The following is a 12,964-nucleotide window of genomic DNA, read 5'->3' as shown; positions in this document are numbered from 1 at the left end:
CGGGCCGGAGCCCGGGCGGCGGGGCTGTTTAAAGGCGCCGCACGCCGGAGCCCCGTGTTTTCCCCCGTGCGTGCGAACGGGCAAGAGCGCGGAGCGGCGAGCGACAGCGGGAGCCATCGCCTCCGACAGGTGAGGGCGGCTCGGCCCCGGAGGCCCTTGGGCCGGGCGGCGGCCCCTGCCTCTCTGCTCGGCCGCGGCGGGGGCCGCGGAGCCGCGTGGGGGAAGCACGCGTGGGGCGGCGCAGCCGCCCGCGGGGCTTGGGGATGGAGCGGCATAGCTGGGAGCGGCGTTTCCAGGGGACGCAAGCGCGTTTGAAGTAGTGCCTGCAGTGCGACAAGAGGGGGGGGGGGAAAGACAAGACAAAAAGAGTGGGGAAAAAAGAGGGGAGAAAGGGAGAAAGAAAAATCAAAAAGAGGCGCGTCTGGGTGTCCCTTTACCGTAGGTGTCAGCCCGCACGCCGCGCCGGACGCTGCCCGGAGCATCATGGAGCATCCCCGCGGCGCGGCGTGCGGCGCTCCCTGCCCGCGGCAGCCGGCCGGGCCAAACGGCTCCCGAAGAGCCGGCGCCCCGCTGCCGGGGCCTGGGGTGCTGCCGCCCGCCCTGCCCCCGGGAAGCCCCCCGGCTGCGAGAGCTGTGGTGGGCGGCTGCTGCGGGGCTGCGCCGGGCTCTGCCCCGGCACCGAGGGCCACAAAGCAGCCCGAAACCGGCGGCGCCTTTGGCGTGTCCCTTAATCGCCTCTCAGTGTCGCGAGAGAGGCGCCCACCCAAGCTGGGGAGGGCGGGGCGGGCGTGTCCCCCTGCCCGCGACACCCCCCACCCCCCCATCGCGCAGGGCAAAGGCAGCCGGATGCTGTCCCCGGAGATGCCGTCGCCTTCATTCGTGATGGCGTTTGTGGCACGGGTGGGGGCATCCCGGCACCCACCCGTGTTGCTAGCGGAGTCCCGGCCTGGGATGCGCCTGGGGTTGCACCGGGCGGGAGGGTGCCTGGCATCCCCGCGGGGGAGGCGCAGCGGGTGGGTTCTTACGACTTAATTTGAGGTACCGTCTCAGCGGTTCGGTGTTTTCACGCAGTTTGCCCGTCTCCACGTAGTCGGCTCAGAGGTGAGGGTCGCGGGGATGCCACGTTCGCGCACGGCCCGGCCGTGAAGAGTCGCCGCGGTCTGGGTAGAGGCAGTGACCTCTCGTGGCGTGACGGGTGTCTCGCATGCGCTCGGTACCTGAAACCTTTCAGCTCTGCGGGGATAACTAGATGATGTCATAGCTGAAGCTGCCAGATCATCACTGTTTAACTGCTGAAAAACAGCCTGAAGTGGCTCTGCTGTCACCAGCAAAGTCTGCTCTCCACGTCCTCCAGAGGTAAAGCGCCGCAGGGAGTTACCCAATAAATGCATTGCCTGTAGCGAACGGGCTGGGGGCTTGTTTTCTAACTTTCAGCCAAGTGTTCTGTATGAATTAAAAACTTAAGCAGGAAATAATAAAGTCAAATTATTGACAGAATATTCTCAAACTCTTAAAGACAGTGAAAGCCACCAGTTGTTGTGGGAGAACATATATCTGGCAGCAGCAGAAAGTAGTGGCTGTTTTATACTGCTCCTGCATTCCCTACAGAATCCTAAGGGGACACAAAACAAAGCAGGTTTGTCATTTCTTTATATATAAGCATTTGGGGTTCTCAGTCTCTTCAAGGAAATTGTACTTTTGAGAGAGCTTTCATTTTAGGTAAAAACTCAATGATGGGATGTTGTTTGCCATTTGACCAGGAGGACAAAAGGCTGTTTGTTTTACATCAAGTAAACAATTTTTTTCCTGTAATGACTGAGATGTCATATGTCCCATTTCCTTCAGTGACCGGAGCAAGCTTATAAAGCAGTGTTTTTCATTGCGGTACAGCCCAATGGCCCTGACTACCACTATCTTGGGTGTATTTGGTGAGCCATGAGAATACAATCAAAGAGCCTCCCTTTAGCTGTCTTCTGTGGAAAGTTTTCTCATGAGAATTGCAGCGAGTAATATGAATTAAATGCCAGTTTTGATAAAGTTCTGTAAGGAGCAAGCACAGAGCAGTTTTTTCCTCAGCCCTCACCAATAATGAAAGTCCTTTTGTCATACTGAGCTTCCTAGTAATTCACTGCCTGGTTAAAAGCCACTTGTTCCATGGCTATTACAGGTCAAGTTCATTATGTGCTGCATGCATTGGCTTTTAGAATATAACTTAAATAATATTAAGTGTGTAAGAGTCTCCACAAATGTCTAACTTTCAGCTTTCTGACTCTTGGAGCAGAACCAAGCTCTGCTCGGGGTGCAAGGCTTGCCCTCGGGGTGGCTGCCAGACACTCTGCTGAGCTGGCATTGGTCTGTATTTCCTTTTTGTCCCCTTTTGTGTTTTTGTGCCAGAAAGAGAGCTGAATCCGAAAGTCCTTTTCCCAGTTGGTATCTTGGGCTCTCGCTGTCAGTGGCGTGCCTGCATTTGTATGGGGAGCCGGAAAGCATCCTCTTCCCCTGCAGTGCCTGTGCGATTTGGAGTAAGACACAGCTCTTGGAGGAAGCTTTGGACCCCAGCGCTGCTCTGTGTCCCCAGGAGATGTGTGTGACTTGCTCGCTGTGCTGCCCACAGGGGACGTGAGCTTGCTCCTGCAGCTCCTGGGGAGTCTTCAGACCACCGTGCTCCCTTCCCTGGCCGTGGCTTTAGTAAAGCAGTGATGGCCGTCCCATTTCTAATGCATAAACCTGCTGCTGTGCCATGGCAAATCCTTAATCCTGCCCACTAGCTTCCTGGAGGCAGAAATTATTACGTTTTAATTGCTTTTCTTGCAATCCAGCTAGTTTAAAACAACAGATGGCGTTGCTCACTGTGGTGTAGCAATGCAAAAAAAAAAAAAAAATATATATATATATAGTGCGGCTTAAAAGCATTCGAGAAATTTTAAAAGCAAAATGTAAATAGAAGTGTGGTGCCACCGGGATGGGCTAGCCTGTGGCCAGGGATTGTAAAAAAAAAAAAAAAAAAACCACCAAAAAACCCCAAAAAACCAACCAACCAAAAAAACCCAAACCAAAAAAACCCTAAAACCAGAAAACAAAAAAACAACAAACACACCAAAACCAAAGAAACCCGAAACAACAACCACCGTGAGTCTGAGGTGCTGGTGGGGTGGATTTCACTTTTCTGCCGCTGCCGGCTCCCAGCGCGGTCTCCGCCCCGCGGCGGGTGACGCCCCGGGGAGGGCGCGCCCGGTGGGGGGAGGGGGAGGGGGAGGGAGGGGCCGGGCCCGCGCCTGCGCACTGCCACAGCCAGGCGCCGTAGAGTGCATGCGCGGCCCTCGGCGCCGGCAGCCGGCGATGGGCTTCCGCAGCGTGTGAGGGCAGGGGCCGCGGTCGTGTGAGGCGGGAGGCGGGGGGGGACCGGGCCCCGCGCTGTGGTGGGCCGGCGGGGCGGGGCGGGGATACAGGCGGCGTAACGTCTCCACGCTACGGTGGCGGCTCCTCGCCGTCTCCGCGGCCTGGTCACGGGTAACCTTGAGGCTGGGGGGGGGGGGGGGGGTGCGTTGTGCCCTAGGGGAGGCCGGCGCGGCGGGGGGAGCGGGGCGGCGGTCGCCTGAGGTGAGGGGCTTCGTGACGGCGTGGGTGAAGGGGCGAGCGGACGCGAGGGCGTGAGCTGTGCTGGCGGCAGGGCACACGAGCGACGCGGTGTTGGTGGCTTTGGTTAAAATCGTGGCAGTGCGCTGTGCGGCTGTGCTGCAGCAAGCAGCTTTAAATAGCCTTTTCCTCCCGTTTACACGTGCTAATACGAACAAAGGCTACAAGATAAATTCTTAAAAGTTATTTTAGGTACATCATAGGTATGGTTGAAACGTTGTTAGAGGCAATCAAAATGAATGGCGAGCCATGCACTCTAGGTCATACATAAGACTGTACCTGTTACAGAAAATACTTTTAATGTTTTCCTAACACTTGCCTTAATATGCATCCTGTAAAGTCGTCATTGCTGCAGAGAAAGGCTTTATTCCCTTATACAGCTTATCGTGGTTTTATGGAAGAAGTTGGGTGAGGTCAGTGTGATGGTACTTGCAGCTGGGCACAGAAGGGACAAACACCGTGTAAGCAAAAGGACAGGAAGGTGGTCCCTGTCTGTGCAGTAGGGGTAAGGTGAAAGTAATAGGATGCAGTATGTCCTAGAGAGTAGTATATCCTCAAGTGTAGTGCCTGTAAAGTTATGGGGTTAAAATGAAAAAACTTGGACTGTCAGGGAGAATCCCTGCATGTTCTTCTCAGCCTGTGAAATATTCCTCCAGGCCTGGTGTTAGGGGTTCCAGTGTTCTGGACTGCCAAAACACAGTATGCTTAAAACAAACAAACAACCCAGCCGAAAATACAAAAAAAACCCCAAACCCACACCAAAAAAAATTCTGCTATTCTTTGCTGCAAGTATAGACAAAATGGAGTGACTTAGGTCACTTTGTTTAAAAATAAAAACAATTTTGAAAAGTCTTGGCCTGTTTTTAAGTCCGAAATTTCCTGGTAAGGATAGATTTTAAACTTAAGTTCTCAGCTAGTAACTTTTTTTAAAAAAATCCAATCTTTCTAGCTGGGTTGTGTAAAATTGAGACTTTGCATATAAGCAAAAGTAGAATAATGAGCATTAATTTCTCAGACACTTTAACACTTATTAAATGTGTGTTCTCCTTCAATTAAATAACCTGGGCTTAATTTACATTTATTCATCTCCAGGGCTAAAATTTGCCATTTCACTTAAAAGTACTTCATCTAAAATGTTGCAAGACTTCTTATGATGTTTAAAGTATGCTGAGACTTAAAGTCTCCCTGGAGGCGAAGGCCTACCTTTTGCAAATGACCTTATAGAATACCTAAAATTTGGCTTTTTCTCTAATGAAAGTAAAGAAAATGAAAGTAGGTCTCTCAAAATGGATGTGACTAAATCAGCTGGTTTTGTGGTTTTCTTTTTTTCTTTAAGATCTACCACGATGCCTGGGTCTCTGCCAGTGAATGCTGAATCATGTTGGCCCAAAGATGTGGGGATTGTTGCACTGGAAATATATTTTCCCTCTCAGTATGTTGACCAGACAGAGCTGGAGAAGTATGATGGTGTGGATGCTGGGAAATACACCATTGGGCTAGGCCAGTCAAAGATGGGGTTCTGCTCCGACCGTGAGGATATCAATTCTCTCTGCTTGACTGTGGTTCAGAAGCTCATGGAGAGGAACAGCCTTTCCTATGATTGTATCGGGAGATTAGAAGTTGGAACGGAGACGATAATTGATAAATCAAAATCCGTAAAGACTGTCCTGATGCAGCTTTTTGAAGAATCTGGTAATACTGATGTAGAAGGAATTGACACCACCAATGCATGCTATGGAGGCACTGCTGCTCTTTTTAATGCTATTAATTGGATTGAGTCCAGTTCTTGGGATGGTAAGTTCGGGGAATTTTCTTGAAAAGTTACATCATCCCCTGGTTTTGAGTAGTCTGCCTTATAATGACAGTATTCATGTTTAACCATACAAAACCCAGAGGGTAAGCTGTTTTTCTCTTCTGAAGTATTTTTCTTGAATGCAGTGGACATTTGCCACTAGCTCAGTTACAGTGCAAAAAATAGTGACACGGCTAATAATCACTGGTCTTTTCCTGTAAATTTTGGTGGCTGCCGGGAAATTGAAATGTGGGGTAAAAGTCAGGATTGAGGAGCCCCTTAATCTTGGGGTCATCTCTTCTGTAACCAAAGTCTAAAAATTGCTGATGGATGTTAAAAAGTGCTGGATTCTTGTCTGTTTCTCATTGTTGTTTCTGTGTGTTTCTTGCAGGGCGTTATGCACTTGTTGTTGCTGGAGACATCGCTGTGTATGCCACGGGAAATGCCAGACCAACAGGTGGAGCTGGTGCTGTTGCTATGCTAGTTGGTCCAAATGCTCCGTTAATATTTGAGAGAGGTTGGTACTGTGAGAAAATGAATACCGGTCAGCCAGATAACTGGATCTGTTCTGAAGCCTGTCCCCTGTTTCTTGTGCATTGCTGGGGAGCTGGATTAACCCCCACTAATGTCAGAAGTTGTACTTGGTCTCCTCTTGCTCCGGGCTAACTTTGTCAAGTCCCATTATAGGAAGCAGCAAGGAATAAGTAGAGATGCTCCTATCTGTGTATTTCCTTGGGGATTCTCTGGTAAGATTGACAAAGAGTGGACTACAGCAGAGTAACAGAGTACTCTACTTCCAAGGCAAAATGATGAAAATAATTTGTTACTTGTGTTTGTTATGCTTGTTCATCACGAGCATAACAAGCGTTCATCACAAGAATTGCGTGAAACGTTACCTTAAAGGGCCTGAAATGCTGTGAATGCCTGCTTGACTGGAGCCAAATATTGCTTGTTTCCCCTCATGTGTTAAGTGATGCATTCAAATTGACTCAAAGCAACTGAATAAAATAATTTTCAACTTTTGTCAATTTCTGTCCATCAGGGTTGCGTGGAACCCACATGCAGCATGCGTATGACTTCTATAAACCAGATATGGTTTCTGAATATCCTGTAGTTGATGGCAAACTATCTATACAGTGCTACCTCAGTGCGTTAGATCGCTGCTATACTGTCTATCGAAACAAAATCCACGCCCAGTGGCAAAAGGGTATGTAGCCTCACCTGATGATATTGCAGGATTTGGCAAATGCCAGACTGTGTAACTACACAGACAATGATGTATTTTCAAGTTTTAACATCCCAGTGTATGGGTCCCTTTCTTCATGATTGTGTGTTCTGGGGCAATTGAAATGTTTGCTCTCCCCCATAAGAAATGTCTTATTTCTGTTCTGGTATGGCTGAGTACCTGATAGTCAGTAACCAGTAGTCTCTACACACTTTTGTTAGTGTTACATATCATACCTTGCTTAAAAGCGTGTTACTCCTCCCTCCACCCAGGCTCTTAAGATAGTGAGGTTAATATTTAGATGTTGCATAATGATACTGATTTTTTTCACCCCATATGTTTAGTACTTGCTTCACTCATATTAAGAAACATAGGTATGAAGTTTAGATAGTTAAGTGAAGTAGGTGATTCGTTATGTTAAAATTCTGGATAGAAATACAGAGATTCTATTAAGCTTGTCTAGCTTTTTCTTCTAGAAGAAAGGTGAACATTGTTGGTTGGTGCATAAGATCAGCAAGAAATTAATTTTTAAATAGAAGTAGCAGCAGTGTTTTAAATGAACTTAACAGCAATAGTTAGTTTTATGGTTGTCTGTTGTACACTGATATGTTATGATGAGTGGTATCCTGCCACTCCCCTATTTTATTTTCATAGTTGAAGTGATACTAAACATAAGTTGTAACACAACATTTCTGCCACTTCCAGAGGGCACAGACAGACGTTTCACCTTGAATGACTTTGGATTCATGATCTTTCATTCTCCCTACTGTAAACTGGTACAGAAATCTGTGGCTAGACTCTTGCTGAATGACTTTCTCAGTGACCAGAACCCAGAAACAGCAAATGGTGTTTTCAGTGGTCTGGAAGCTTTCAGGTGAGAATGGCTGCTGTCTTCCTTATTCATATAATCTTAATTTGTTATACATCCAAGGTATGTTTTTACTTTCTGCTATTTTAGTAACTTTCTGAATTTTTTTTTCAATAGGGATGTAAAACTTGAAGATACATATTTTGACAGAGATGTGGAGAAAGCTTTTATGAAAGCTAGTGCAGAGCTCTTCAGTCAGAAAACCAAAGCTTCGTTACTTGTATCCAATCAGAATGGAAATATGTATACCCCTTCAGTCTATGGTTGTCTTGCCTCTCTTCTAGCCCAGTAAGCATAAATCAGAAAAAAGTCATAGCTTTTTATATATAATGTCATAAAATATTTTTGTTTCAGAAAGCCTTTTGTATAAACACTATCTAGCAAACCTTTTCCTATTAGATTGCCTTAAGCAGAAAGACTAAAGTTAAAAAAATTATACTGCACACACAATCAAAGTGACAAGCAGATTCAAAATTTCTGTGTTGGAAGCTGATCTGAAACAGCTGCTTACTGCCTTCTGAAGTAGCATCTTATTTGTAAGGTGGTATCTTTTCCCAGCCTCAACCTTCTTCCCTGCCCCTGTTCCCCAAGAGAAAAAAAAAAATGCCAAAACCCATAACCCACTGCAGTGGAAAAGAGAATCAGAATGCCTTCTCTGTTTCACTATAATAAGCAAAGCCAAATTAAATTAGTATTTACTTAACAATAAATTTTTTCTGCAATGACAGACTTTAACAAAATCATGTTAAGTTTAAATTAAACCATTCCTCTTGGATCCTTTTTTCTTTATTCTGACTTTGCCTTCCAAGATGTGGTTGTTCATTTTGGGCTTTAGGTCACTTAATGAAAACTGGCTGCCTTCTAGATAATCATATTCTGGGCATTTCTTTGCTCTGTTTTGGTTAGGCAGCTTTGGAACTCATCACATAGCAACAGTGTTTGAAATTGTGTTTTTAAAAGTCACCATTTATGCACAAAGTGTGCTAAATATGTATTGTAGTTGATATAATTTGCTGGCTGCCTTTTCTAAGCTAGCTGCACTTTCTAGTTATTTAAAATTGGCACCTTGACTTGGTTCTCTCTTAAAACAACTGTTGCTCGATTTGCAGGTACTCCCCAGAGCAGCTTGCAGGACAGAGAATTGGTGTGTTCTCTTACGGCTCTGGTTTTGCTGCTACGCTGTATTCCATCAGAGTTACACAGGATGCCACTCCTGGTGAGTGAAGGGAAGAGATGTTAATTAACTCCCTTGCACAGCTCACCTCTAAATGTTTCCTTACGCTACCTGTCAGCATACGTACACCTGCAGAGCAATGCCTAATGACAGTAGTGCTAAACTGAAGATGTTCCAGCTCCAGGGAATGTTTAAGTGTCTCCTCGGGCAAATAAATAATATTCGTCAAACTCTGTTAACATTTTGATTGAGTAATAGGGAATGTTTTTAAATGACTAAAAGTTTAGCTTCCATAATGCAAAATATTTTGAATGGGCTTGAAATGCTAACGTGCTAGTGTGGAGTTCTCAGCATGGGTGCTACCTTACATGATGGCCTTATATTGTAGGTTCTGCACTGGACAAAATAACTGCCAGCCTTTCTGATCTCAAAACAAGACTTGACTCAAGAAAATGTATTGCACCTGATGTCTTTGCTGAAAACATGAAGATTAGACAGGAAACACATCATTTGGGTAAGAACTTCATAAATATAAATCATTCCTATTCTTACAGCAAAATGCTCATCACTTAATTTGCCAGACTTTAAATGATTAAGGTGTAGAATGAAGGAAATGTCCAACTCTTTCTACTTTGAATAGCTCATGTTCATTGGCCCAGTGTGGCTGAAATGAAAATGCAGGCTTGTTTTTTCTGTCTTACTGCGTCTAAACTGCAAAGGCCTGGGCAGGAACCAACTAACAGTGTGTTACTGGCTTGTTTTCCAGCCAACTATATTCCGCAGTGTTCGGTGGAAGATCTCTTCGAGGGAACATGGTACCTTGTGCGTGTGGATGAAAAACACAGGAGAACTTACGCGAGGCGCCCGCTCATGGGTGATGGACCTCTGGAGGCAGGAGTTGAAGTTGTCCACCCAGGTGTTGTCCATGAGGTGAACACTCAGCACTCTTTTAAAGTTTGATACAAATGGTGGAACAGTTTATGTGCTTGTCTTAGCATGTGCATGTATTTTAAAAGAAGTGGTTTAACAAGTTACATTAAATACTTTGTTAACATGTAACATACAAGCCAGAAGTAAAAAATTGAACATGGGACTTTAAAAAGTACGTTTCATCATAACAAGAATGAAACTTCACAAGAATGAAGCAAGAACAAACTGGCTCTTTTCACATAATCAGTTTGCATGGGGCATGAGAGCTTTGATTGACTTTAAGACCAAGCCATCCAGTTTAGCATGAATGTTGTTTGAGAGTTGGACTAGCCATGAAGTATGAATGTCTGTGAACTAGAAAACTGTATTTAATGCTTTTTTTTCCCTTCTTCTTAGCACATCCCAAGCCCTGCTAAGAAAGTGCCAAGAATCCCTGCAACAACAGAATCTGAAGGCGTTACTGTTGCCATTTCCAATGGGGAGCATTAAGATACCTCTGTGAGGTGGGGAATGACACAAGGTGTGAGGGTAGGGTGAGAGAGAAAGGATTGCAGTAGTGCTGAAGTTTCAGTGTACAGTAGTACTTCATTGGAGCATGGAAAAACTGTTTAAGCCCCTTGAAAAGATTTGTCATAATATGGTGTGCTGATATTTATAGTATTTTCAGAACACTAGAATCATGAATATACTGGGGATAGAGGGACTTGCCATAGGCTATATGGATTCCCTGACATGTCTGAATTTTTTTAATTTGAGTAGTAGCTGTAGTCTATTACAAGGTCTTTGTACATAGGAAAAAAAGAATCTTCTGCTTGCTCTTTCCATGTAAAATGACTTGAAACCTACACTGTTAACTTCTACTTGTACTCAAGTGTGTGGCAAAATAGTCCAAGCTTTTAATGTTAGGGTTCTCAGTGCCTTGACAGTAAGCAGTCTATCTTCTCAATGCTGCACTTCTTCTCTTTCTCTTTATCACCTTCCCTTTCTTCTCCCAGTCTACCTCCCATCACCCCATTGCTTTGGGAAAGGTATAGAACCAAGTAACATTCATTGCTGGAATAGAATCTCTCTCCCCTGTCAGAATGACTGGATCAAGAACAACTAGACTGACAGGTGGTTTTCTTCCAAGAAACTCTGTGACCCGCTGTGTTAAGTTATACATAATTCCTCCTAACATCCGTATTATGTGTTTTATACCTGCATTATAAATCACAGCAGCCTCAGAGGAAGAAGAAGGGAGATAGCAATTCTTTTCTTCTAAAGAAATGGGTTCATTGATTTGGCATATTTTAGGATTGTTTAGTAGAAGTATCTAAGGCAGCAGAATTTTCAAATAAAACTTCTAGATATTATGGAGCTGTTTTAATTGGCAAATGAAGGAAGGGAGGAAGATCACTTTGTCTGGAGTTCTGGCCTCTCACTATTCTTTATATAATACGTTTCTGAAAGACTATTTCTAACTTTGAATTTGGCTTTGTACTTTGAAGTCCTTCTCACTATTGGTAATATTGTAGGAGTGGGGTCTTTTCTGGGTTTTTTTTTCCCAACATGCAAGCTAAAAGCTATCCATTCTGCAAGTAGTAGATACACAGTGCTAATGGGGAGTCCATTCTGGTAGATTTTTTTAAAGCCCAGATTGGAAATGAACTATGACATGAGCCTTGTAAGCTTGTAATATATACTTAAATTGAGCTAATGTACAGAATGAAGTTTTGTTGAATTTGTTTCTTTGCTAATTCTACAAAGCTACATTGCCTAATATAACGTAGCAAAAAATTTGTCTGTTAAATTACAATTTTTTTTTGTGTGTGTAATGAAGTGTTTGTATTATGTCATTCACTAGGATTTGATAACTTGCTGTATTTGTACAGTCAAGCCTTGGTAAAATAGTTGTTTATTATAAATTGATGAATACTAATCTGTTTGTTCTGCTGAAAATGATGGAGCGATGATGCATGATGATAGTCTTTGCAAGTATTTTGGTTTAGGTTGCCCTTGTGAAACTTTATCTTGGCACCAGAAAAACAGATTGCCATGGAACAAAGTCCATTGCTGGCAGTGGACAAGCCAAGAAGTGAGCTACTGGCACAGAGTTAACCACAGGGACCTCATGGTCTGTGAGGCTGATCCTTTATTAAAATAAAGTTTGAGATATTTGAAACCTGTTGGAGTAGTGCTGACTTGTTGGCTTTTCAGGAAGAAAGAGGGAACTGGCCCTGTGAAAACCCAAAGTTGTGAGTTCACAATCTGTATGGACCTTCTGGATCTTTCTTCCTACTACCATTCCATTACAAAAGTGGAAAGAAAGGGTTGCTTAGGCTGGTGCAAAACCATTATTTCAGGGCTGTGTTTCAAGATAGCTTACATGCTTTCGTATGGAAACTGTTTATAGTGGAGGAATTAATTCCCAGCTTATGAAATACAATCAATCTTTATTAGTGTCTTATAAAAGATGGTGTTGTTTTATCCGCCTCAAATATTGTGAAGGGAGGTTGGTTCTTGCTCTGGAGTTACCTGAGCCTTACTGAGTCCAGTTTGCCATAGGTGGCTTTTCAGAGTCCTGTTGCTCATTTACATTAATTAAAGTCAAGTGATCATCTCATCAGTCCCCATAATAGGTAAGGCATCCTGCTCTTAAATTTGAAAGCACCAGCTGTACCTCTCTAAACCTTGTATTCGTTTACTTGCCTTAACTAAAATCATATAGGCTCTACCTCAGGTTAGGCATGTCAGCTCTGCCTGAGAGAGAAGGACAGCTACTGTACTGTTCCACCATCTGCATTGAAGCTGATTAAAGTATAAAATAAGCAATTAAAGCTGAAAATCAGAGTATGTACATCTTGGTGATGCTCAGAACAATTGGAGTTGTAAGGCTATCCAGCTTTTAATTTGCAGTGGCCAAGAGTGTCAAAATTATCTTGGTGACAGCCTTTGTTGCCAGAGTAGCAGGGCAGGAGTTAGTACAAGCCTGTAATGCTCAATATATAAGCGGATTTTGTTTCATTCAGCTTACTGATGCCTAGTGCTAAAGCGAGAATTTAAAACTGGGTTTTGGAGTATGCTTAAATCTTTATTGGTGTGCAGCTGCAGTCCAAGTAGTTCTAGACTAGTGCAAGTAATGGAAGGTGTCAGGAGGTTAGTAGGTGATAGCCCAACCAGTTGTGCAACCGCATGTCAGGGTTAAAGCAGTATATCCTAATTTGCCTTTCTGAATTGTGACAAATTGGGAACTGTGGTTAATAGCAGCATTGCTGTTTCTTTAAATAAAATTAAGAAGCTCTGATATACATTTTATGATGTTTAATTTGCTGAAGAAGTTTTAAAGAAGAATTTGCAGTT

General features: G+C 44.3%; 1 protein-coding gene across 2 annotated transcripts; it reads left to right on the top strand.

Annotated features, from left to right (window-relative positions):
- HMGCS1 (3-hydroxy-3-methylglutaryl-CoA synthase 1) lies at window positions 1-11,790 on the top strand. 2 transcript variants are annotated; one of them, XM_074813485.1, is made up of 10 exons: window positions 1-129; window positions 4,973-5,430; window positions 5,820-5,945; window positions 6,471-6,635; window positions 7,359-7,527; window positions 7,639-7,809; window positions 8,631-8,737; window positions 9,084-9,209; window positions 9,462-9,625; window positions 10,022-11,790. In XM_074813485.1, exons 2-10 carry the CDS (start codon window positions 4,983-4,985, stop codon window positions 10,112-10,114), a joined length of 1,569 nt encoding a protein of 522 aa, XP_074669586.1. In that variant the 5' UTR covers window positions 1-129; window positions 4,973-4,982; the 3' UTR covers window positions 10,115-11,790. The 2 variants fall into 2 exon arrangements, with proteins under 2 accessions (XP_074669586.1, XP_074669585.1); XM_074813484.1 differs by lacking the exon at window positions 1-129 and adding an exon at window positions 3,307-3,356.
- Window positions 11,791-12,964: the final 1,174 nt, after the last annotated feature.

This window comes from Strix aluco, chromosome Z (assembly GCF_031877795.1).
Source record: "Strix aluco isolate bStrAlu1 chromosome Z, bStrAlu1.hap1, whole genome shotgun sequence".
Classification (NCBI taxonomy): domain Eukaryota; kingdom Metazoa; phylum Chordata; class Aves; order Strigiformes; family Strigidae; genus Strix; species Strix aluco.
This window is presented reverse-complemented; position numbering and strand designations above follow the sequence as displayed.